Source organism: Neoarius graeffei, chromosome 27 (genome assembly GCF_027579695.1).
Source record: "Neoarius graeffei isolate fNeoGra1 chromosome 27, fNeoGra1.pri, whole genome shotgun sequence".
NCBI classification, from domain to species: Eukaryota; Metazoa; Chordata; class Actinopteri; order Siluriformes; family Ariidae; genus Neoarius; species Neoarius graeffei.
In genome coordinates this window covers 9,468,955-9,495,993 of record NC_083595.1, presented here as the reverse complement: position 1 = coordinate 9,495,993, position 27,039 = coordinate 9,468,955, and the positions used below count along the sequence as shown (strand labels likewise).

General features: G+C 41.7%; 1 protein-coding gene across 1 annotated transcript; it reads left to right on the top strand.

Annotated features, from left to right (window-relative positions):
- The first annotated feature begins 155 nt into the window (after positions 1 to 155).
- On the top strand, positions 156 to 25,141 carry wu:fc22b06 (sarcalumenin). The gene is made up of 7 exons (XM_060911357.1): positions 156 to 222; positions 18,971 to 19,744; positions 20,986 to 21,081; positions 21,427 to 21,522; positions 22,703 to 22,819; positions 23,056 to 23,289; positions 23,867 to 25,141. The coding sequence occupies exons 1-7, from the start codon at positions 171 to 173 to the stop codon at positions 24,691 to 24,693; spliced, it is 2,196 nt and encodes a 731-aa protein (XP_060767340.1). The 5' UTR covers positions 156 to 170; the 3' UTR covers positions 24,694 to 25,141.
- The last annotated feature ends 1,898 nt before the right edge of the window (positions 25,142 to 27,039 follow it).

Below are 27,039 nucleotides of genomic sequence, written 5' to 3'. Positions count from 1 at the left end.
CTCGCTCTCTTTCACCTTTCCGCCTGCTCTTTGATTGGCCCAAGCAGCTGCTGTCAATCACAGCAGCTGTCATATTTGTGCCCCACCTCCCTGTTCCCTAAATGCCCTGTGCCCTTCTGACAGAGTATATATAGCTCGCAGGAGAGGCTTGTCACCCCTGGCAGTCGAAAATGAAGCTCACACTGTCCTGCTTGCTCGCTCTGTTGGCTCTCACCACCGCTGGTAAGAACATGTTCTCTTTATTCACTGAGAATAGCAGATATCATAGCATCTCTGGAGTGTGTTCTGAAAATGTTAGAACTGGCCATACTTTCAGTCACATCCTAAATTTAATGACTGGAAGAGAAATTGTGGCCGTGTCACTTCAACTTCTTCGTCGGAGCCCAATGAGCTGAAGCCTTTCTATTGTAAATCCATCCATCTGTGGTATTATACACCTATATTATATAGGTGTATTTGTATGTATTTCTGCCTGTAATTCAAATCGCATGTTTATATTAATATGCTAATTTATGCCAATGCTTATTTAATATGTTATAATTTCTATAGTAACAGCTCGTTCACAGGGACTTGCGTACATGGCACATAATGTGCTTTGTAACCATCAGGAGGTTTTCCACCACAGGAAAGTCTTCAGGACAGACGAGTTTGCGCTTTCTGGTTTCTCGTTAACATGACAAGCTGTGTTCTGAGGGAGTGTTACCGAGGAAGTAGTAACAGTGGGCGTTGCATTGCACAACGTTAAAAATAAGTGATAAAACATCCAAAGAAAATAAATTAACAATTGTAGTCGTTGACAAATCGCTGCAATATAAGAGGATTCCAACACTTCAGGAAGTAGCGTTATCGGAAAATAACGAACTTCAGGGTGGGAACAATAACTATGCTTCACACTTGGCACTACTGTCACATCTTAGAGGCCATGCTGTACAGATACGACGGACAATAAATCGAGACAGAAATTACGTGGACTGCTAATATGACCAAATTAGCTAACTGTATTCCTTTTCTTATTATTTTATTCTTAAAAATGCAACCAACTTTCTACAGCCTTGTCAGTAACTACAAAAAAGTGAGTCATATTTAGATATTCCTCTGACTTGAGGATCGTTCTTACATAACCTGTCCTATAACTCATGTTTACAATAATTCTTGTGAATGTATTTTAAGCTCTTGGACAAAATATTTTCCAGAGAAACCATATATGTTGTTGTGAATCTTGTTTTCTTCAGGATCAAGGGCAGTTCGTTCGTTCAGGAGTGTTGTGTTGAGTGCAGGTGAATGTCAGACAGCTCATGTTCAGCCCAACTTTCCCTCTCACCCGCCAATTTACACACAAGTCGATCCACATTAGCGCCATACTTTCGTAATTTATGTACGAAAACTTATATCCTGATATAATTTCGTCTACACATTTGCATTCACGGGTTTTGTTTTGTTTTTTTCAGCCAACTGGCAGCCTCACTCAGAGGTATTTTGTGTAAGCTGTTCATTCAGCTATTTTAGCCAGCAAGCTTGTTTTCATCTCAGCAGCTAACAATACTGGACTTAATTTCATGAATTGCCCAAATAAATGGCATTAAAACTGGAAATGATTCTTACCTTACAGATTCTAAGGACTAATGGCTAGTTGTTTGAGGCATCTGTGAAAGTAACTCCAGACAAAGATTTTCATATGGTTTCTGTTCTGTGATGGAACAGTTAGCCTGTTTAGCAAAGATGCTAGTTGGCTAAGTTTCAGCTCCGTGAACTAACTAGCTACTGACTGACTTTTCACACAGAAAATAGTAGTATGATGTTTACTGATGTCCATATTTTAAAATAAGGTGTATACATGGTGTAATATGTGTAAGTTTGACTGTCCGTATGCTAATTTAGCATTAGGCTACAGAAATTTCAAACTAGCAGGCATCCCCCCCAAATCTGTCCATCTGAGTTACATGTCGGTCCTGGGATCGAGATGCTGACCTCTTCTGCTCCTCGGACCTGCCTGATCCATCCTGGTGCCCTGTGTCTGGTTGGAGTCTCATCGCATTGCTCCTGTGGAGGGCGGCCCCATGTGGACAGTTGGGGGTCGCGTCTGGAGGACGCTCTGGACTCTTGCAGTGGTGCTTTTGTGGCTGGGGACTGCAGTTGACTTGCTGACTTTAGGACTGCAGTTGACTTGCTGACTTTGGGACTACGGTTGTCGTGAACGGTTTTGCGCTCGGGTTTCCAGCATCAAGTCAAGTCAAGTCAACTTTATTGTCAAATATGCTATACATGCTCGACATGCAGCACAGATGAAATATCAGTCCTCTCTGACCCATGGTGCAAACAGGCAATGCAATAAATAAAAATAGAATAATTGAAAAAAACAAACAATATAAACAGTATAAACACTCTAGATAGGAACTAGACATAGACTAAACACTCAGACAAACAATATAAACAGTATAAACACTAGATAAGAACAAGACAGACTAAACACTCAAACAATATAAACAGTATAAATAAACAGTATAAACACTCTAGATATGAACTAGACGTAGACTAAACACTCATACACACACACACATAAATTGGTGCAAATAACCAAACAGTCAAGGGCACTTGAGGTATAGCAGGTAAACATGAAACATGAAATAAGCAGTTTAAACAAACTAGCAGCTGTTAAGATGAGGTAGTGCGGAATAGTGCAAATGAGCGAGGTAAAGTGAGATGTGCAGTCCCTGAGTTCAGTGTGTTAATGAACAATGAGGTGTGTGTGTGTGTGTGTGTGTGTGTGTGTGTGTGTGTGTGTGTGTGTGTGTGTGTGTGTTGGGGGGTGGAACTGTGAGGATGGCATGTCAGATGCTGAAGGGGGAGCAGGGGGGTGTGCGAGCAGAATCTGTGGCAGGGGGCAGAGGGGGGAGGAGGAGGGGCAGAACAGGGAGGGAGTTGAGCCTCCTGACTGCCTGGTGAAAGAAACTGTTCTTGAACCTGCTGGTTTTGGCCCGGAGACTCCGCAGTCTCCTCCCCAACGGCAGCAGGCTGAAGAGGCTGTGAGATGGGTGGGTGGGGTCACCTGCAATCCTGATGGCTTTGCGGGTGAGGCGGGAGTTATAAATATCCATTAGAGAAGCTGACTTTATGTTAGGACTGTTAATGTTATAGTCATTGTTGTCTGTTGTTGCCCAAATGAGGATGGGTTCCCTTTTGAGTCTGGTTCCTCTCGAGGTTTCTTCCTCATGTCGTCTGAGGGAGTTTTTCCTTGCCACCGTCGCTACAGGCTTGCTCATTGGGTATAGATTAGGGATAAAATTAGCTCATATTTTAAGTCGTTCAAATTCTGTAAAGCTGCTTTGCAACAAGGTTTTTTGTTAAAAGCGCTATACAAATAAACTTGACTTGACACGATAGGAACCTGAGGATGAAACCCACAATGAAATATCAGCTGTAGTAAACTGTAGCACAATCTGACATGAATAAGGCAAAGATAGCTAAGCGCTAGCTAGAATGACTTGGTTATCTGTCCAGAAAAATGACATGATGTCATCTAACTTGACTCTATCTTGCAGTTGCACTGACTAGGCTGGCTTTCCTTTTTTTTTCGCTGGCTTTTAGCTGGCGGGAGAGCGGAGTCCTCTCGCCATGTTTGCCCATGCTGACATGTTTTGGATAAAAGTAGGTCAAACACGCCTCACAGTGGTCACGTGATATTGTTGCTCATTTGCTTCGGCAATCTCCAGAATCGTAAAATACGGGACGCTTTTTATCTCCGTAAAACATTTACACACAGGATACATGGTGTGTGCAGCAGCGAAACATATTGAAACTCCAACAGTGTTAGAAATAGAACATTTTTGCCCAGAATTCAACTTTGCAGTCAGTACCTTTAAATAGAGCAACAAAGAGACCATACAGTGGTGCTTGAAAGTTTGTGAACCCTTTAGAATTTTCTATATTTCTGCATACATATAACGTAAAACATCATCAAATTTTCACACAAGTCCTAAAAGTAGATAAAGAGAACCCAGTTAAACAAATGAGACAAAAGTATTATACTTGGTCATTTATTTATTGAGGAAAATGATCCAATATTACATATCTGTGAGTAGCAAAAGTATGTGAACCTCTAGGATTAGCAGTTAATTTGAAGGTGAAATTAGAGTCAGGTGTTTTCAATCAATGGGATGACAATCAGGTGTGAGTGGGCACCCTGTTTTATTTAAAGAACAGGGATCTATCAAAGTCTGCTCTTCACAACACATGTTTGTGGAAGTGTATCATGGCACGAACTAAGGAGATTTCTGAGGACCTCAGAAAAAAAGTGTTGTTGATGCTCGTCAGGCTGGAAAAGGTTACCAAACCATCTCTAAAGAGTTTGGACTCCACCAATCCACAGTCAGACAGATTGTGTACAAATGGAGGAAATTCAAGACCATTGTTACCCTCCCCAGGAGTGGTCAACCAACAAAGATCGCTCCAAGAGCAAGGCATGTAATTGTCAGTGAGGTCACAAAGGACCCCAGGGTAACTTCTAAGCAACTGAAGGCCTCTCTCACATTGGCTAATGTTAATGTTCATGAGTCCACCATCAGGAGAACACTGAACAACAATGGTGTGCATGGCAGGGTTGCAAGGAGAAAGCCCCTGCTCTCCAAAAAGAACATTGCTGCTCGCCTGCAGTTTGCTAAAGATCACGTGGACAAGCCAGAAGGCTATTGGAAAAATGTTTTGTGGACAGATGAGACCAAAATAGAACTTTTTGGTTTAAATGAGACGTTATGTTTGGAGAAAGGAAAACACTGCATTCTAGCAGAAGAACCTTATATCATCTGTGAAACATGGTGGTGGTACTATCATGGTTTGGACTGGTTTTGCTGCAACTGGGCCAGGATGGCTTGTCATCATTGATAGAACAATGAATTCTGAATTATACCAGCGAGTTCTAAAGGAAAATGTCAGGACATCTGTCCATGAACTGAATCTCAAGAGAAGACAGGTCATGCAGCAAGACAACAACCCTAAGCACACAAGTCGTTCTACCAAAGAATGGTTAAAGAAGAATAAAGTTAATGTTTTGGAATGGCCAAGTCAAAGTCCTGACCTTAATCCAATCGAAATGTTGTGGAAGGACCTGAAGCAAGCAGTTCATATGAGGAAACCCACCAACATCCCAGAGTTGAAGCTGTTCTGTATGGAGGAATGGGCTAAAATTACTCCAAGCCGGTGTGCAGGACTGATCAACAGTTACCGCAAACGTTTAGTTGCAGTTATTGCTGCACAAGGGCGTCACACCAGATACTGAAAGCAAAGGTTCACATACTTTTGCCACTCATAGATATGTAATATTGGATCATTTTCCTCAATAAATAAATGACCAAGTATAATATTTTTGTCTCACTTGTTTAACTGGGTTCTCTTTATCTATTTTTAGGACTTGTGTGAAAATCTGATGTTGTTTTAGGTCATATTTATGCAGAAATATAGAAAATTCTAAAGGGTTCACAAACTTTCAAGCACCACTGTATATGTGAACATAGTTTTCAACAGAATCTTAGTCCAAATCCTATGAAATGCCTGCTTGAATGCTGATTGGCTAATGGTGACCTTTTTTTTTTTTTACATGAAATAGTCATCATTAGAAATCCACTCACAGATTAATATAAACACAACACTGCAGCACAGCAAATTTCAGCTGGATTGGACTTATGCTTCCTGAGAAACAGGCATTTTTAATACAAGGTTTTTAATACACTTAACTGAAAAGGGTTTATATTTATATTTTTAATCACTATTAACATGGGGTTCTACCTTATGCTCGAAATGTAATAATTTTAAGCCACGCCCCAAACCAAGCCTTAGGTCGACACCAAACTATACATGGAAGGAAAAAGTGATTCAACTTAAAGATGGAGCTGTGACTGTTTTAACTCTGTGAGGTCCGTTTATAATAGACAACGGTCATGCAGTGAATAACGAACCATTCGATACAGGTTGGGTTGGTGCGACACAATTTTGCTTGCATGATGATAAATTGGAGACGATACACTTCCCTGAAAGTATACCTATTAGCTACTTGAGCAATGTAGCACCAGAACACTCCAGACACCAAACATGTGATGGCTGATTGACTACTTTTGGCATAAGGGAGAAGAAATCTCAAGAACTAACAATATGAGAGTTAGCTTTCAGATCCCTTGGGTCACCCCAAAATGTTTGCATACTTAAAGAAGATGCCAATTCTAAAACTGTGCATGTTGGACCTGTTATGACCTCTGACCCCTCTGGATGTGAAAGCTTTAGCCGGGTTATAAAGGTGAAAGTCTGTCCTTGGATTTAGTAATGTGGTCGCGTGTAGCGAAACGGCTTTATGGGAGAAATGATGACGTAGCATAGCCATTCCTTAAGCATTCTCACATGTGACAGACGTTTCCACTCTCAAACCAACCTTCCCATGACACACACTGTCCACCGTCTGTCCAGCTGCCATCACTTCAGCACTGTTTATTTCCATCCTGCTGACCTTGGAGGGACATTCTTTACGGGAACAGTGGAGTGAGAGCTGCTACAGTAAGGGCCTGTTTTAGCACTCAGGGTCTTCCCAGTTCACACATGTTACTGGTTCTGACTTTTCCAAGGTTTGCTCCAAAATTCAAATGGCACCAGCCCAGGCATACTCAATCTTTTTGACCAGTGACACCATTTTAAGTTCTTAAATTTCTCCCAACCTCCATGAAGCCCAGTTTACTTCAAAAGAATTGCAGTCCACATGCATCAGAGCATGAGGCGATCCTTTCCGTTCTTTCTCGCAGTGGTATAATAAACAATGTTCAAATATCTGTAATTATTCTATCCACATTCACTGGATATGAGCAATCATGGGCTTTGATTGGCTAATCTACTACTAGGATATCAGCTGATATACCGTGAGTAGAGAAAAACAGCCAACTCAAACTCAATTTCGTCGTACGTGGCTTATAGCCGACTCAGTGCTACACTCCTCGTTGGCTATCAACTCATGTATGACTAGATTTCATGGAATAACTTAAATATTATAAACATACATTACATCATTACTACATGATTTGGATTTAAACTGATACATCTATGCATGATGTTACAATAGACTGATATAAGGGCTTGATGTTTTTTTTTCAGTGAAACTAGTTTATTCTTTTTTTTTTTTTTTTAAGCTGGGCAGCATGGTGATGTAGTGGTGAGCACTTTTGCCTCACAAAAAGAAGGTTCCAGGTTCAAGCCTCACAGCCGACGGGGGCCTTTCTGTGTGGGTTTGCGTGTTCTCTCCGTGTCTGCATGGGTTTCCTCCGGGTGCTCTGGTTTCCCCCACAGTTCAAAGACCTGCAGATTAAGTAAAATACTCAGCCACTGGGGGTTGTACAAGCCAGTGCATATTAGTGCCAGTCCCAAGCCCGGATAGTTCGGGGAGGGTTGCGCCAGGAGGAGCATCCGGTGTAAAAACCTATGCCAAAACAAACGTGGCTCATGATAATCCACTGTGGCGACACCTAATGGGAGCAGCCGGAAGAAGCGTTTTTTTTTCCCTTTTAAACGACAAACGATGACCACATTTTATAAAAACTCTCTTTTTGACGTCTTTTATTCTCATGATTAAAAAAGGTCAGCACACTTGAGTATATTCGCAAAGAAAATCAAATCGTTGATAAAAATTTGTATTAAGGTGTCACAATTCACTAAAACGAAAATGTTCGAAGTCGTCACGAGTTTCCACGAGACACCAAAGAAGGAAGACGACCACTGCCTCCATTCTAATCTGACACTTTCCATGTTTGAAAAGCTTTTTCAAAATGTAAGTCATTTTGTTCAGCACACAAACATTTCGCAGTAATTCAGTTTACCAAGTAGTTCCACTAAACTTACAATGCTAATGTTAATGTTGCTAACAAATAAATGGTTTTAGCTGCCAGTTAGCATCATGGAGGTAGAATTCAGAACACGTGACCTCACTGATGTGTTTTCAGAAATGTTGTAAAATAAAAGTAATACATGCAGAATATTGATTGACTCCATATCGTCAGTGCGAAAGAAAGTAAATGTTACTTTACCCTGATAGCTGAATCATGAATGAATTCGTCCATGAACAGTCAATATCCTTCATTCAGCTTGGAGTCCATCATTAATGAGTTGGCAGCCATTTTGGACATATCTCTAATGTTTCGACTCGATCAAGATGAGGTGAAAAAACTTTGCATTATAACTAAAGGTGAAAATAACACCTGTGAGAAACAATCATTTGGTTTTTTGGGGGTTTTTTTGTGAAAAGGGTCATAATGAATTAGCATTTTATGCTAAAATGAGGCGGCACGGTGGTGTAGTGGTTAGCGCTGTTGCCTCACAGCAAGAAGGTCCGGGTTCGAGCCCCGTGGCCGGCGAGGGCCTTTCTGTGCGGAGTTTGCATGTTCTCCCCGTGTCCGCGTGGGTTTCCTCCGGGTGCTCCGGTTTCCCCCACAGTCCAAAGACATGCAGGTTAGGTTAACTGGTGACTCTAAATTGAGCGTAGGTGTGAATGTGAGTGTGAATGGTTGTCTGTGTCTATGTGTCAGCCCTGTGATGACCTGGTGACTTGTCCAGGGTGTACCCCGCCTTTCGCCCGTAGTCAGCTGGGATAGGCTCCAGCTTGCCTGCGACCCTGTAGAACAGGATAAAGCGGCTAGAGATAATGAGATGAGATGAGATGAGATGAGATGAGATGCTAAAATGATCCACAGGCAGCACTGTGACAGAACCCTTCCAGCTCCTCACATCCTCTCTCGAGTCAACTGAAACCTTTGGGTAATGCAGGAGTGCTATAAATGTTTCTCAGAGGATGCCCTCGTTCCCTAACCACATTCAATGTAATTTAATTTTCCATCATGGCTGCCTCTAGTGAGTCTGTGAAGATTAACTTGCGCTACTTCACATTTCCTACAGGGAACAGAATCCCACAAGCCTCCACACATCAGCAGAGAATAATTAATAACATGGCAGAATTAATATTCGCACATAGTCATTTCATCACTGATGCCTCTCACTCCTACCTCGCTATAGCTAATGCGCTAACTTGCTGGCTAATGGTTTTAATCACACAATATAATAGTTAGCCAAAGTTTAACAAACATCTAATCAAGCATGGCTAATAATTTTAGTCACACAACATATTAGTTAGCCTAATGGGGGATTGCCTTGTAAGAGAAAACATTTTGGGTGAATTGGCTATTGAGCTAGTTAGCTTAGTCTTGTAGTTCATCGAACTGTGAGGTTATATTCAAATAGAGATTGGAAAAAGGCATTCCTTGGCCTCTTTGACTTTTTCTTTCTTCCATCTTTGATATAGAAAGTCAGAAAAGTTGAGTAGCACTTAGCGATATATACATATTAGGACAACTCGACAGTGTTAGCTAAGCAAAATAGGGTCATTCTCATGCAAGTGGTGACGTGTGTGTGTGTGTGTAAAAAATTATTTCCATCTCCATTTCATTCAGGGCAGACACTTCAGGGATCTAAAAGCACAGTGTGAATAGCAGAGCTGAGACCAAGCTAGCAGAAGACTAAGTGATGCCCTCTGCTGGGGAAAAAAAACACACCTCTTGTGTAGCATTAGCAACATTTGCATAGATTTGCTTTTTCATTCCTGGCTGCTGTTGAAACAGTCAGTCAATTCTGATGTTTGTTTGTTTTTTCCCCCTGTACATGTATGTTAATCAGACTTTAAGAACTTATCAGCCAAGCTTGCTTCTTCAGTTTTACACTGGAGCTACGAGGCCAAAGTCGCTAACAAGTCAAGTTTATTTCTATAGTGGTTTTAACAATAGACATTGTCGCAAAGCAGCTTTACAGAATTTTAGTGACTTAAAACACGAGCTAATTTTATCCCTAGTCTATCCGCAATGAACAAGCCTGTGGTGACGGTGGCGAGGAAAAATTCCCTCAGATGACAAGAGGAAGAAACCTCGAGAGGAACCAGACTCAAAAGGGAACCCATCCTCATTTGGATGATAACAGATAGTGTGATAACATTTTTAACAGTTTTAACATGAAGTCTGTTTTGTTGATGTTATAAACTGTTCATTGATGGAAACTTGAGTGCAAAACTGTTCATGACAACTGCAGTCCTAAAGTTAACAAGTCATCTGTACATACATGTCAACCTATACGGAATGTCCGTATTTTATACGGATTTGATTCAATAAACGTAGTATATGGGTGTACAAATAAAGTTATATGGATTCTTTAAAAAAACCTTCAATATTTATTTAGAGCTATAAACAATTCCCACGATGATAAAAGAGTGCATAACATTTACAAACGTACTGTACACCACAGAAAGCACAAATAGCCAGTAAAGAGTCTTATGAAATCGCGCGTTATCTTGTGGTAGCGAGACTTCGTTCCACTTTTGATCATGCGCACACCGCATTGCGAGAATCCCGCCAACCGGGAAGTAACATTTTGTTTGAAAAGCGTATTTCCACCTGAGCGACTTTCACTAGCGACTGAAAAGATTCTGAATGGGCACTCCGGCAAGATCAACACAGACACTTGCTGTGACATGCAGCCTAGTGAGTATTGGTGCAGACTGCTAAAAAAAAGCTGTCATGGAGTACAATTCAGAACATTAGAGTGACACTTTGTGTTTTTGTCAAACATTGGAGGTTTGTATTCATTCTGAAGGTTTATTGTTATTAATATTGAATAAAAAGTAACTTGGATATATCATTGTTAATTATCATTCAAATTTTAGGTAAATTATTTTAATTTGCATCTTATACGGATTTTATAAGGGAAATACGGATTTTGGAGGTTGGTTATACAGGTTTGATTGACCAAAGGTTGACTGTAATCCTCAGCCATAAAAGCATTACTATAAGTGTCCAGAGCATCTTCCGAGTGTGACTTTCAACTGTCCATATGGGGCCATCCTCTACAGGAGCGATGTGATGAGACTCCAGCCAGACGTAGGGCATTAGGATGGATCAGGCAGGTCCGAGGAGCAGAAGAGGTCAGGATCTCGATCTCAGGATTGACATGTAACTCAAAGGAACAGACAGAGTGGGGAGAGGGGAGAGAAAGAGAGAAAACACAGGTTGTTGGGTATGTCCAATGTCAACTGATGAATAGGAACTGTATACATTTTGCCCTGAGTGCAAGCAGGGACTCTGGCAAAACTAACTATGACAGCATAACTAGGGGAGAGCCAGAAGGTAACACAGGCATGAGGGAGCCCCGGGACATAAAGCAGCAGCCACTATACCGTCAACAAACTCGAGTGAGTGGGGGACTGACAGCATCCATACATCCCAGTTTACCAAAACTCTCTATGTCTGAGGACTCTCCAGATCTATTCCTTTACCAAATCAAACTATTAACAAAACGCTTGACTAAACAGATATGTTTTCAGGCTAGACTTAAATGCTGAGACTGTGTCTGAGTCCTGAACACTGCTTGGAAGGCTGTTCCATAACTGTGGGGCTTTGTAAGAAAAGGCTCTGCCCCCTGATGTAGCTTTCACTATATGAGGTACCAGCAGATAGCCTGCACCTTATCACCTTACCTGTTACCTGCACCAACAAGTGCAGGGAGTTTGATCATTAATAGTTTAGCATGTAGGGCAAACTACGTTTAAAGCTACTTGAATTATTTGAGAGGAAAATTTGAATAATTTGTTATGGATGTACTGTAAAACCCTAGAAGTAACATCTCATCTCATCTCATTATCTCTAGCCGCTTTATCCTTCTACAGGGTCGCAGGCAAGCTGGAGCCTATCCCAGCTGACTACGGGTGAAAGGCGGGGTACACCCTGGACAAGTCGCCAGGTCATCACAGGGCTGACACATAGACACAGACAACCATTCACACTCACATTCACACCTACGGTCAATTTAGAGTCACCAGTTAACCTAACCTGCATGTCTTTGGACTGTGGGGGAAACCGGAGCACCCGGAGGAAACCCACGCGGACACGGGGAGAACATGCAAACTCCACACAGAAAGGCCCTCGCCGGCCACAGGGCTCGAACCCGGACCTTCTTGCTGTGAGGCGACAGCGCTAACCACTACACCACCGTGCCGCCCAGAAGTAACATTAATTAAAAAATATAAATAAATAATAATAACAACAACAACCTGCATGTCTTTGGACTGTGGGGGAAACCGGAACACCCAGAGGAAACCCACGCGGACAACATGCAAACTCCACACAGAAAGGCCCTCGCCGGCCACGGGGCTCGAACCCGGACCTTCTTGATGTGAGGCGACAGCGCTAACCACTACACCACTGTGTCGCCCAGAAGTAACATTAATTAAAAAATATAAATAAATAAATAATAATAACAACAACCAGATACATGACACTATTCATCAAATACGCTGCATTTTCTAGCTAAGCTCGGTAGCTAGCATGTTTCTAGGAAGCTAATTATTGGTCATCCTGTACATTTTGCTAAATGTGAAGCAAGCTTTTTGACATTTAGGAACAACTGAAGAAAAAACTATTTTCTAATCACAATTTGAATCAGTCAGCTTTAGATTACACATTGATTCAGTTGATTTTTTTGAGGGGGAGGGTGTTTATGAAGCTAATTGTGTGAGAAGGAAAGCAGTTAGCTGTTAGTATTCTCCTCCATTTTGTTGGTTAAAGGAAAACTCCAGGATTTTTAACCTGGGCTCTATTTTCCCATTTCTTTGGGTCCAAATATTTACTAAGGAACAAAAACAATTGAAAGTCAATTATTTATTATTGATTATATAAAAGTGCTAATTTATAGTATATTCTGTGGTAAATTATAGATAGACTATGCTAGAGCCCAATTCCTCATGTACTTTCTTCAAACAACATTAATTAGCAACGTAATCATATATAGGCACATATCAAAACAGAATTTTATGGATTTTAATCATATTGTTGTTGTTTTTTTAAAATGAGTGAGAGATTCACTCCAATATCATGAGAACAGATCTGATGAATAATTAATCTACTGTTGGTGTAAAATCCTCAACATTTTGTTCAAATTAATGAGAGAAGAAACAGAATATACCTCACTGCCTTTCTGAAGTTTCCCACCAGAGGAAGGTGACATCACTCTGTGCAGGTGTCATGTGTATTATTAAAACTCTTTGTGGATTTTATGTGGTTTTATAACAGAATTAACAGAGTTGACAAGAACATTGGGACGGATAAAAAATATATATATATATTTTTTATGACTGAAATTTCACATAATACAGAAAATAGACTTTCTATGCAATTGATTTTAGAACAGTTAATAGAATAAGCCTCAAAAAACAGACTGTGAGACTGAATCACTTCATGTTTATTCAAGTTGAATGTATGAATCAGGAGTCGAAGACAGCCAATAACATGGGGGGAGGGGTGGGAGTCATTTAGTTAATGTTTTCTGGATAAATTGGGTCTAAATTGTACATCAAGCATTGCTATTGGTGGAAGTTTGTCATAATTTGCATTATTGTTCAAAACTGATTCAGTAAAGATTTCTTTTGTGAAAAATAACAAAAGGTTCATCTCAGCGATACGAAATGTTCCCTAAATTCAAGAATGACCCATAGTTATTTATTTCCATGAATCAGTTTGCTTTGAAAAAATAAGTAGGCAAAGCTACAAATGTAAGGATCTGAGCAATTTTAACAAGGGCCAAATTGTGATGGCTCGATAGCTGGGTCTGAGCATCTCCGAAATGGCACATCTTGTGGGGTGTTCCTGGTATGCAGTGGTTAATACCTACCAAAAATGGTCTAAGGAAAGATGACCAGTGAACCAGCGACAGGGTCATGGGTGTCAAAGGCTAGTCCATATGGTCCAATCCCACAGAAGAGCTACTATAGCACAAACTGCTGAAAAAGTTAATGCTGACTAAAACAAAGGCATCAACATGAACTTTTTCAGCAGTAGCCATCACAATTTGGCCCTTGTCAAAGTCACTCAGATCCTGACGCTTGCCCATTTTTCCTGCTTCCAACACATCAACTTCAAGAACTGACTGTTCTCTTACTGCCTAATATATACCACCCCTTGACAGGTGCCATTGTAATGAAATAATCAAACGTTATTCACTTCTCGTCAGTGGTCATGACGTTATCGCTGATCAGTGTTTATGTAATAAACTGTTTTGCTAACTAGCCATTTTCCGTTCTTCTTGTTGTGAATTTAAAGAATCCTGCTTCCTGTCATCATTTGGGACGGCCACTAAAATACACGAAGGAAAAATGTTCCTAGTTATTCAGACTATGTCTGTAACATTACGGTGTTTTGCTACACTGTGATTTTTTTATTTGTTTGTTTAGAAATGACAGTAAGTCATAAAACAGATTACTGTGAGATTACTTGTTAGCTGCATTAGCCTTGCAGCTCCAGTGAAAAACTAATGCCTTGGCTGATTGACTGATGTTTTGATTATGTAGAAAACTAATTTTAGGTGGAAGAGAAATCCGAGTTGATGTTTCAGAGCAACAGATGAACTGATAGTCTAGTGAAAGAGTTGGCACTCTCAACGCTAAAGTTCTTTTTTTTGCAAGGAAACTATTGAAGCATTAATGTAACTATGTAAGACTTGTATTATCGTGTTGCATGTGCATGTAATGATGGGGACTAAACTTTACTCTAGTTACCCCAACAAACACACACAAACAACACCCACTGTTCTCTCACTGCTATTTCCAGAGCTGATTCACACCAAGGGCAATTTGGTGCCCATGACGAAGCTGGTCATTAGAGCTGAATCACTGAGGCAGGCTGGCACTTCGCATACTCATTCAACATCAAAGCTGCTCTGGTAATAAAGGGAGCATGGCTTTTGTTTTGCAGGGCCACGGCTATGATTGGAGGCAAAATTAAAGTAATTAAAAGTCCGCCTCCAGTCAACGCCTTTGATCTTGCAGCATTTCAGAAGAAGAAATGAAATCTTCTACATTTGAAAATATTGGGTCCACCGAAATGTTGTGTCAAAAATGGGATCTCAGGCTGGTTAACATTTCATGAACCCACCAGAAGAGAAAATGCCAACAGACCAAATATTTTAACATTAATAACCTTGGAACTACAAGTCTGTTTCTTAAGGCTGCTTTGAAAAAGCTTCTTCAGTGGGTTCTCCTTGGAACCATTTCTGAAAAGGAAACCAATCGTTCGAGGAAAATAATCAATAACATGAAATGGAGCTACCATTGAAACCCTGAAGTTGATTATTTTTCCCATAACTGCATATCCTGAAATATATTATTCATTTTACACCACAATATCATTTGTCTTGGAACCATCCATCCATTATCCGTAACCGCTTATCCTGTGCAGGGTCGCGGGCAAGCTGGAGCCTATCCCAGCTGACTATGGGCGAGAGGCAGGGTACACCCTGGACAAGTCGCCAAATCATCGCTGAGCTGAGACATAGAGACATAGAGACAACCAACCATTCACACTCACATTCACACCTACGGTCAATTTAGAGCTGCCAATTAGCCTAACCTGCATGTCTTTGGACTGTTGGGGAACCGGAGCACCTGGAGGAAACCCACGCAGACACGGGGAGAACATGCAAACTCCGCACAGAAAGACCCCCGTCGGTCGCTGGGCTCAAACCCAGAACCTTCTTGCTCTTTTTGCTAACCACTACACCACCGTACTGCCCCAACTCTATCCATAAATGTGAATAAACATTGTTTGACAGAAAACTTTATCGTATCAATGATAACACATATTTAAACTTGGTTATGTGGAGCGAAGTGCCTGAAAAGTAGAAAATTAAACAATCAGAATGGAGAATTCAACTGGACTGTGTGTTTCAATGAACTAAAATGGTGCTGTTGTCAATCGAAATTCTCTCTTGAACTGAAATCCCGGAATGCTTTGGTATTAAACAGCACTGAGTATGAAGTGGAATCTCCAAAATGCTTTCTCCAGACAGATAAGTCTGCGAGCATCAAACTTGGATTTGGCTGTGAAGTTCCTCTCGCAGGGTTGAGAATCAGAATGTCACTATGCAGCAGCGTCCTTTTATAACACTGGGGTGAAACACTAGCTGGTCACACAAGAGAGATCAAGGTCTGTGATCCAAGCATAGCTTTAACACATACGCACTGCCCTCATTCCCTGCTGTCTATCAGAGAGGCTTGGGGTCACTGCACAGTCCCCTGCAGAGCTGCTGTATGTCATGGCATTTAGGAACTGTACTGGATGGTGTTTCAGTGTTCTGTAAAGCACTGAGTAAAGACTAGCACTTGTTGAACAATGTTTCTGGATTTATCTTCACTGAACTTTCAAATAGTGTAATGCATTTGACCAATGAATAATATCTGGTGCTTTAATTATCCAGGTTAATTTGATGCTTTTGGAATTACCAAATAGATCTTTCTTTTTGATAATCCCGGTACCGACACATTGTCCCAGACCCATGGAATCATTTGTGACACTCTTTTCCATACCATGAGGAAAATCACATTCTGGCCTGCCCACAAGCCATCAATTTTGATCCGAGTCAGACACAAAGACGTAATCGGTACAAATGCCAGTAGTCAGGTGATTGTTCCTACTCAAGGGATTTGACATTGGCGCATTTACACTCCACATATCTCTTTCCGTTAGCATGAATACACACGTCAGAGAATCCAATTGTATTCCCCCTTCCAGAATCCAGTTCGTTGTTTTCGTTTTGACAAAAACATCCACAACCACTGTTAGTGATCTCTTTGAAACCCATCTCGACATTGTTCCTGGAAGCTTTGAACAAAACATGCTTCATCTTTTCTTTCCTTCATGGCCACATGTGAGACAGCCAAGGCTGGTTCTGGGCCATTACAATGTGTATGAAATAACTGTACACAAACAGAATGGATCAGTCGAAAGAATTTAAAAGACAGATACTCTGGGGAAAAAATATTGTCTTCAATTTCAGGTTACAACTTAAGATCAGTGGCTTAAGATGTTGCCAAATGGTTGCAATTTTTGGAATATCACTAGCATTGAAAATGGTGACTTGCTACCTGGTGTAGAGGATTCTGGGAACAGTGAGACAGCCCCTTTAATACTGTATCATCCAGAGTGATCAGGAACCTAACACACATTGTTCTGGTTGATAACCCAACCAGATCTTCTCTGTTTACTCATCTTCTGTAACTGTTTCTATTCTGGTCATGGTCACAGGAGTAAACACGGAAAAAAAAAATCAATTTGCCAATCCATGTGTTGTTGTGTGTGTTCTGTCTACAGGCAGGTCCTTCCTTATAGCTCTCGTTCCATGGCGCATCTCTTGGCCATTACATAGGAGCCGCCATTCTTTACTCTGTCCAACATTCCTATTCGGGGTCTTCCAGGAGGCCTCCCCCTTCTATTTTCCCCTCTATTACTAGCGGGAGAAGATCACCATGCTGTAGAGAATGACCAAGCCATCTACTCTGTCTTCTATTGAGAATAGATATGATAGCTCTCTTCTCACCAACATGTCACAGTACTTCTTCATTGTTTACTTTGTCCGACCAAGAGGTGTTCAAGACTTTTCTCCAAAGCCACATCTCACAGCTCTCCAGCTTTCGCACATCCTCTTTCTTCAAAGACCATGATTCGGCCCCGTGTAGCGGCATGTTTCCGGGAGGTGGAGGAAACTGAAGAACCTGGAGGAAACCCATTCAAAACAGCTGCATCCTTTTCCTATGTGCTCGTTGAGTCTCCCTTGCTGAGCAAACATCAAGGAGGCCAAAATCAAGATACGTGAAGCTGACATATGCTCAGACAGTGCATCAGGACAGCTACATAGAGTGCTAACTAACCAATTCTGTATGCATGAGCTAAAAGTCAATCTGATTAACAAGGAAGAACAACAGAACCATCCAACCTAGAGAAGAGGGCCGTTATACTCTCTGCATTCCTGGGATTCCTTCTGTGGCATCATCAGTATTGGAATTCACAGTCTCCCAAAAACAGGACAAATTGCACCACTGGGAATCCTGACACACCGCACGCATCAAACTGTCACTTTCTTGACTGTTTTTATTTTCCAGAAGTTTTCTTTTACAGGGTGTCCAAAAAGTCAGGAACCAATGGGAACATGTTGAGTAGTCTCTGCAATAAACATGATACAGTGGCTGTGAAAAGGCATAGAGTGTCAGGATGAACATGTTGAGCATATGTTGTAATGTAGCTTTACACTCGTTGATTTTTGGACACCCTCGAGAATCAGTAATATCCATTTTTCTTCTAGATTCAGTGCTTGATATCAGGGTTCGCTTGTTTCTTGACTCTATACTGAGTGAGTGGCATACAGAGTCAATAGTTTATAGACTGTAGAATCGATTGATAAGGTACAGAATCTGTACTTTACTGGGTTTTTTTTTTTGAAGATTCAGTGTTTCATATTGATGTTCACTCATCACCTGATTCTGGATTTTGTTTTACTAATGAAATAAGCCATTATTTATCACACATACAGTACATGACAGTCAAATTATTTTCTTCGCATATCCCAGCTTGTTAAGAAGCTGGGGTCAAAGTGCAGGGTCATCCATGAGACGTTGTCTAAGGTTGATAGATTCAGTTGTTGAACAAATGACGGAGGTCCAGAATCGGTACTCTCCTGTATTTATTTTGAGGTTGGTCTTCAATTTTTTCCTGGGTCTAGATTTAGTTAGTGGGATACAGATTCAGTAGTCTCTTGTCTCAAGAATCAATTACTTGAGGCACAGAACCGGTAATCTCCTGGTTGTTTTTCTAGGATTTCATGCTCAATTTCATGCTCCCCCCCCCCCCCAATTGTGTAGATTGATATGAAGGTTCACCAGTCTCTTGACTCTATCCAGTATTTAGTGAGTGGGGTACGAATTCAGTAGTTTCCCGTCTTTTCCAGACATAGGTACTTAATAGTCTTGTAGCTTTTCAAGTTTCATTGCCTTGAAGGTTCAGTAATTTTTTTCATAGATTTTGTGCAAATTTGAGGTTTTCCTGTCTCGAGACTTGGGTACAGATTCAGTAATTTCTTTCTTTTCTAGATTCGGTGAGTGAAGTGCCTGAAGATGAGGCACTGATTCATCTGCAGCTGCAGCCGGAGGATGACCTGTTCCCCTGCTGTGATGGCACAGAAGAGATCAGCCAGAGTTCCTCCAATGACACGCCTGCACCTGAGCGAACTGTTTGCCAGCCATGCAGCACTGGTTCTCAGATGACCCCCACCACCAGAGGGGATGTAACCAGTGAGGAGGACGACAAAGAAGTGGTTTCGGGTGAAGCAGCTGAAGGGTTGAGTGAAGAGCAGGAGGATGAAAGCCAGGAGGTGTTGGAGGAGGAGGACCAGGAGGTAGCAGATGTTTCACATGTGGCTGATTCGGACTCGGTTGAAGAAGTATCTGAAGAAGCCAAGACTGTGGAGGAGGATGAGGAGGACAATGAATTTCCTGAAGAAGAGGATGAGGAAGAGGTGACCAAGGAAGAACCTGTGGAGGAGGAATCTCAGGAACAGGAAGAATCCATGGAGAGTGACACCATCTCTGGAAAGTTAATGGCAGAAGCTGCACCTGTAAACAAAGCCAAAGTTCCAGCAGACACTAAAGTATCAGTAGAAGACAAAATTCTGGCTGCTGAGGAACCAGACGTTGCACAAACTAAGGAGTCTGTGGAGGTGGATAAGGTTGTAGAAGAGTCGACTATTGCTGAGCTTGTACAAGAACCAGGACAGGAAGCATGGACTGATCCTCCTGCTAAGGAGAAGCAACCAGTTACAAAGGAGTCTGTGTCAGACAAGCCAGCACACAAAAGCAAAGTGAAAGGTACACCAGTATGATTATCAGGAAGTTTCAGGTATTAAAAAATCTGAACAGAAAGAGTCTGTTCAAGCTACAGTATAACTTGCATAAAACTTACATATTTTATGAGCATGGTGGGCAGCATGGTGGTGCAGTGGTTAGCATTATCGCCTCACAGCAAGAAGGTTCTGGGTTTGACCCACACACCAACTGGAGCCTTTCTGCATGGAGTTTGCATGTTCTCCCCATGCCTGTGTGAGTTTCCTCCCACAGTCCAAAGACAAGGTCAACTGGCTACTCTAAATTGCCTTTAGCTGTGAATCTAAGAGTGAGTGGTTGTTCACCCTGCAATAGATTGGCGACCTGCCCAGGGTGAACCCCACCTTTTGCCTGAAGTCAGGTGGGATTGGCTCCAGCTTAGCCCGTGACCAAGATGGATGAGTAGGGTGTATAACCTAATGCAGTTAGCTTGATTTTACTATTAGATTTTGCACCAAATATTACGATAGATTACAACTACGTTGTACAGTACACTTTTCAAACTTTTGGCAGGTTTGAGCTACACTGATAATAGGGCACATCAGGTAACTCTGGGTCTAAATTATATTTAGCAATATGTTTGTCAGCTATCTTTTCCCCCAACTGCACAGATTTTTGAAGAATTTTCCTTCTATTCCTCATGGGTGATATTGCACCTAGCTTGGGTAGGAGACAAGTAACAGTAAAGTGTTTGCAGGCTGTCTCACGACAGTTATGTAACAAAACAACTCCATAATAGTACTGTCCTAACTTTGCCATATAGTCTTACCATAGAGCATGAAAGTGTTAATGACGCTATAAAAAGGAGAAGCCTTGTTCTGTCTGTTCTCCATGCTCTCGAACCTGACACCACAGAGCTCCGGCATAACCCCAATACATAAATAGCTCTACTGACCCAATAGACACCCATGGCAATCTAAAATAACGTGTTCCTAGACCAGCTGCTGCTAGGGAATGGCTTAACATTCTTGCAGTCATGGTTTTAAAATGTGGACATGAGGAAATTAAATAAAATCAGACCTTTGGTTCTGATTCCAAGGCCTGACAGGTTTAAACCACAACAGGAGGCACTGTTATAGGAAATCTATCAGTGGCATGATCAAGAATTGACAGTTCAACAGCTCCTTGGAGATTTTGTGTGTTCAGTAAAGGTTGCATGTTTAAGTTAGTATTAAAACAGAGCTACTGATGACATTAAGGTGACTTTCCTTTCTTTCTGGCACTAGGCAAGAAGCCTCCAGGAAGTCCTAAGATGAGGGACCGGTCTCACATTGACAACACTCTACATCTGGCTACACCTGACCCTGCTCAGCGCTTTTCAGGTTGGACATATATACACACGCAGAAAAATACACCCATGCAATTCAGGACTCCTTTGTCGTTTGTGCTGTCGTACTCATTACTGAAATGATAACTCCAGCAGAATTTGAATTATCTTAATGCTTTAATAAAGGAGGTGAGTAATAAACGAGAATATGCTCTGAGCTAATCTTGTTCTTTTGTGTTCCTTATGACTCTCATATGATTGCCAGTTGATTTGCTGATTGCGAAAGCTCACGCTACCCTTCATCAAATTCAAGTACACAATCAGATGATTGATTATGTCTTCAGGCTGTTTTATTTCTTAGTCTTGCTGGTTTCGTTTCTCCCTCTCTTGTTTTCGCTAGCCATCGTGAAGAAGCTGCAACACGTTTACCACACAGCCATCAAGCCTTTGGAGGAGGCGTACAAATACAAGGAGCTCAGACAGCACGAGGTCTCAGGTGAACATCTGGCCCCTTTGTTGCAACTATAACAAAAGTTCACACCACAAGATTTCCACATAGTGAACACGCAAAGTCAAAGTTGACTGTTTTTTTTTTGCCAGCAATTGCTTTTTTATTTTTATTAAAAGAACATACTTTTTTATCCATTTTATAATTCCACAACATGGCCAAGAACTGTTTTCAGAGGAAAGAAGCCATTTCATTGACACTGTAACTGTCCAACAGCAGACTGCTGCTTTTGCATGACATGTCAGCGTGGATGAAATCGCTTATGGACAGCTAAATGGCTTTGTTTTTACCAGTGTACAGAGTTACAGTGGATTGCTATCTAGCTGAATTAAACAGTCAACTGTCATGTCCAGATTGAGCAGTTGGCTAGATACACCTGGGTTTGGGTTCATCTAATGATTTTCACTCATACTGATAAAGCATTATGAAGGCATTAAGATAGAGATTCAGCACCATGAAGGTGTGTTAAAATACAGTGCTGCTTAATGGTACCAAGTTGATATAAACTGTAACGCTGCTTCAAGAAATGTGCTAGCTACTTCCAACATGTGTATCTAAAATGGAGGTAGGAGGTGTCACCATCTTCTGGCTACTATGAGTAGTGAATGGTCATTTACATTACATTACATTACATCACAATCGCCAGTTGGCCTAGTGTCTTCCTCTTGATTGGGAGATCATCATTTCTACTCGCAGTTGGGTCATACCAAAGACCATCATAAAAATGGCACCTACTACCATCTGGGAAGGCACGCTGCAATACAGATGCAAGTGGGGAAGTCAAACTCTCGCGGTTACCAGAGGAATAGCCCCCACTGTAACCCTAACTGTATAGGCGAGAGGCCGCAGGCTATCAAAACGGAGATCGGTGCCACACCCATACTCCTCAAAGAGCTGGTTAGTACTGAGAGAGAGACTGCCTGGGAAAACCAGATTCTGGTGTGAGAGGGACTTTGACATTACACTAATGGCTCTTATCCAGAGCAATGTACAAGGTACCCAGGGGAGCAGTTGGGAGTTAGGTGCCTTGCTCAAGGGCACTTCAGCTATGCCTGCTGGTCCAGGGAATCAAACCAATGACCTTTTGATCCCAAAGCTGCTTCTCTAACCATTACGGCCATTGCTTTCCCTGTTTTCTCTGCTTTTATGATTACTCTCTGGGTTTTAGATGCTGAGATTGCCTCCAAACCCATGGTGCTGTTTCTGGGCCCCTGGAGTGTCGGCAAGTCCACCATGATCAACTACCTGCTGGATCTGCACAACAAACCACAAGAACTCTACACAGGTTACACTAAGAATAATTAACATTGCTTTATTTCTCTACCATGCAACAGCATTTACAGCTGAATTGAAGCACCAAAAATTCTAAAAAAAACCCAAAAACTTTCCTATAATAATTCAAATATTGGTGGAGACATTGCCACATTGTTATTCTCAAGAATATAACCGTAGGTGTTGTTTATTTATGACCTTTTTTCTCTTTTTCATCCTGCCCCTTTTCAATGACTGTGACCCCTTCAGGTGCTGAGCCCACTACCTCCGAGTATATGGTAATAATGCACGGTGAGAAAGTGCGCACCATCGAGGGCATCGTTATGGCCACAGACACTTCCCGCTCCTTCTCGACCCTGGAGAAGTTTGGCCAGAGTTTCCTGGAGAAGCTGGTGGGTATCGAGATGCCACACAAGCTGCTGGAGCGTGTCACGCTGGTGGATACGCCAGGGATCATCGAGAACCGCAAGCAGCAGGAGAGAGGTAGCGCACAGCATGCTGTCCTGAAGACTTTCCTGTGGAGGAAAGCTGACTCACCATGACCGAGTGCTGACACTCGGGACTCCTTCTGTAACTATTCAGTAAACGTCTCTTTAATGAAAACTTCGCCATATGAATAATTATCTCATTTCCTTTGCTAAATGCTACTTACTGTACGTCATCAATGATGTGAAGAGTCCAAGTCCCTGTGTAAGTTGTTACGATAGAAATGTTAACGCTATAGCCTGAGCACATAAATATACTTGTACTATTAAAAGAGCTGCTGTTGTAAAAAATTAATCAACACCTTCTGACTAATCAGATTTAAGGAGTTATAAGTGATATGTTAAGGCATGGTTGCTGATTTTAATCAAACACTGCATGGTTTGTTGTTCATCATCCTTACACTGTTGTCCCTCAGGGGAAACCCTACAGAGAATTTCCCCTTCAGAGAGGATTTTAGACAGACGTGGACCTTCTTTAGAAATTCTTTTTTTTTCTAGGAGTGTACATAAATTTATAGTATTAACCCTTCACTAAGGAAAAGGAAGTATTCATTTTCCTGTATTTTGTCCTGCAGGTTATCCATATAACGAGGTGTGCCAGTGGTTCATTGATCGAGCAGACCTGATCTTCCTGGTTTTCGACCCGACTAAGTTGGATGTGGGCTTGGAGCTGGAGACACTTTTCAGGCAAATGAAGGGGCGTGAATCACAAATCCGCATCATCCTGAACAAAGCTGACAGCCTGGTGCCACAGGAGCTGATGCGTGTGTATGGTGCTCTCTTCTGGAGCCTGGCTCCACTGATCAATGTGACGGAGCCGCCACGTGTCTACGTCGGTTCATTCAGGGCTCAGGACTACACACTCGATGCTTCCCAAAAACTCTTCATTCATGAGGAGATCTCCCTCCTGGAGGACCTAAAGCAGGCCATCGAGAACCAGCTGGAGAACAAGATTGCCTTTCTGCGACGCCACGCCATCCGTGTTCGTGTTCATGCTCTCCTGGTTGACCGTTATCTCCAAACCTACCACGAGAAGGTTGGCTGGTTTGGCGACCCACATGAGGTGATGGAGGAAATCATCGCTGACCCTGACCGGTTCTACATCTACAAATCAGTGCTGGCCAAAACCAATGTGAGCAAGTTTGATCTGCCAGCCCCAGAGATATACCAGGACTTTTTCAACGTGAACGCACTGGGAGAATTCAAGCTGCTGCAGAAGCAGTGTGGCTGGCGGGGTGGCTGCTTGTTGGAGAAGATTGAGAGCGCCATCACACAGGAGCTGCCCACTCTGTTGGCCAGCCTCGGCAAAACTGAAGAGAAGCCCAAGGCCGAAGAGAAGCCCAAGGTCGAGGAGAAGCCCAAGGTCGAGGAGAAGCCCAAGAACCCCTGGAGGAGGCAGTGAAGGAGGTAGTGTGGGACAGGACAGGGGGTGGAGGCAGGGATTAGTATATTTGGGTTGCACAAGTTTTCATCCATGCTGGACTCAGGGTATCAAGCCAGTAAAAGTGTGAATAAAGTATCCAAGGTGTTAATTAAGAAACAGAAATTTAATAAAAAATGAGTGAACGAATAGTGGATTTAGTGGACGGACGGACGGACGGATGATCAGTGGGTGTATGAATGACTGGCTGTTGGATAAAAAAAAATGAACAGGGACTACCTTGGTAGAAAATTTTTAATCACACAATGCATCAGGATTTTCTGATCTTATTCATTTTTTTAAAGTGTCAGTTAATCTATCCAGATCACATCTCCCTTTTCAAACTTCACATTTCTGAGTAGTTAATTTTGATGAACGTATGTAGCTCTGCATGTGAAATGTAACTTCTAATTAAAGCTTTCCTGTTCTACACCGTGTGTCTTCATTCTAGAGTACACAATTATTGTATGTGGATGGCAAATTGACCTGCCATTTTGTTTGACTTAACAAAGGTGAGAAACCTTGAACTGTTCTCTACACTGAGCTGATTTCTTTGCAACAATTCTCATTCAAATGATGATATGGCATGAAGTACACACTAGGGGGAGCCATGTAGCACCAACAGTTGTTGCCGTAATTCGGAACTAATAAAACACTCCAAGAAAAGACACATTTTTGTAGCCTGCATAAACACACTATTCTTGGGAGGACCTTCCAGTGACATAATTATTAATGCAAATAGCTAATGTTGTGCTACACTGAAACCTAACCCTAGCTTTAACCTTGATTACAAAATACAAAAAAAAAAAGCGAGTAACTTATAGTATATTTCTATTTGGGGGCATTTGGTCACTGACACACACTTGCTTTCTGGCAACTTTATTAGGAACACCATATTACTACTGGGTAGGACTCATTGATTTGCTCTCAGAACAGCCTCCAGTTCTTTATGGCAAGGATTGGAAACATTCCTTTGTGGTCCATATTGACATGATTGTATGATGTAATTGCTGCAGATTTGTCAGCTGCATGTTCATGCTACGTATCTCAGGTTCTACCACATCCCAAAGGTGCTCTAGTGAATTCAGATCTCTTGATGAGGAGGTCACTGAAGTATTCATTGTCGTGTTCATGGATCCATTTTGAGACGACTTGTGCTTCGTGGCATAGTGTATGATCACGCTGGATGTAGCCACTACAAGGTGGGTAAATTTGTTGCTATAAGGGATGCCCATGTTCAGCAACAATACTCAGAAAGCCTGTGGCTTCCAAAAAATGATTGATATTAAGGGGCCCAGCGTGTACCAAAAAAAAAAAAACATTCCCCACACCATTACACCACCTCCACCAGCCTGAATGGTTGATGCAAGGCAAGTTTGGTCGGTGAATTCATCCTGTCGAAGCGAAATTCTGACCCTACCATCTACATGTCACAGCAGAAATTATGTTTATTCAGACCAGGCAACATTTTTCCAATCTTCAACTTTCCAGTTTTGGTGAGTCTTTTCCCACTATAGATTTAGACTCAAGTTATTGGCTGATAGGACGATAACCCGATGTGGTCTTCGGGGTCCTATTGTAGCCCATCCTCAAGATTTGAGATGCTTTTCTAATCAGCACAGTTTTAAAGAGTGGTTACTTGAGTTACCATTGCCTTCTTGGCAGCTTGAACCACTCTAGTCACTGCCCTCTATCCTCTTTCATCAGCAAAGCATTACTGACTCCAGAATTGCTGCTCACTGAATGTTTTGTTTTATTTTTCACACGATCCTGTGTAACTTCCAGAGACTGTTGCGTGCGAAAATCCCAGGAGATCAGCAATTTTTTAAAATATTCAACCCAGCCAGTTTGGCCACAGGTCAAAGGTGATGTTTGATGTGAACATTAACTGAAACTCTTGACCTGTATCTACATGATTGTACGCAGTGATCTCCTGCTACATGATTGGTTGGTTGAATTCTTTAATTGTATGAATGGGCAGGTGTAGAAGTTGTCAGAGTACAAGACAATAGCTGGCATTGGTGGGAATTATTTTGAACTCAGAAATATTTGGCTTTATTTATATAGGAAATATGTTAACCTGGACATCATCTTGCTCTTTTGTGAAACTATTTATTTACTCAGTCAAATTAGGACATGCGTGATGACTTCGACAAACCCAAGACTCCAAATGCCAGGATAACTACCAGGAAAAAACTGGGAGTAAAAGTCAACAGATTAAATAAATTATTAATTCATTGGTTTATAGCTAGGTTCTGCAAATACTACAGTGACTATATTGAAATAGACTTGAATTGTCTGGAAAATAGATCACATACTTTTTGTCTC

Excerpts from the sequence above, each read along its gene's own strand:
- wu:fc22b06 (XM_060911357.1), top strand. The coding sequence starts at position 171 with ATGAAGCTCACACTGTCCTGCTTGCTCGCTCTGTTGGCTCTCACCACC. Across the intron at positions 21,082-21,426 it reads CCCTGCTCAGCGCTTTTCAG|CCATCGTGAAGAAGCTGCAA; the intron begins GTTGGACATATA and ends TGTTTTCGCTAG. Across the intron at positions 22,820-23,055 it reads ACCACAAGAACTCTACACAG|GTGCTGAGCCCACTACCTCC; the intron begins GTTACACTAAGA and ends TGACCCCTTCAG.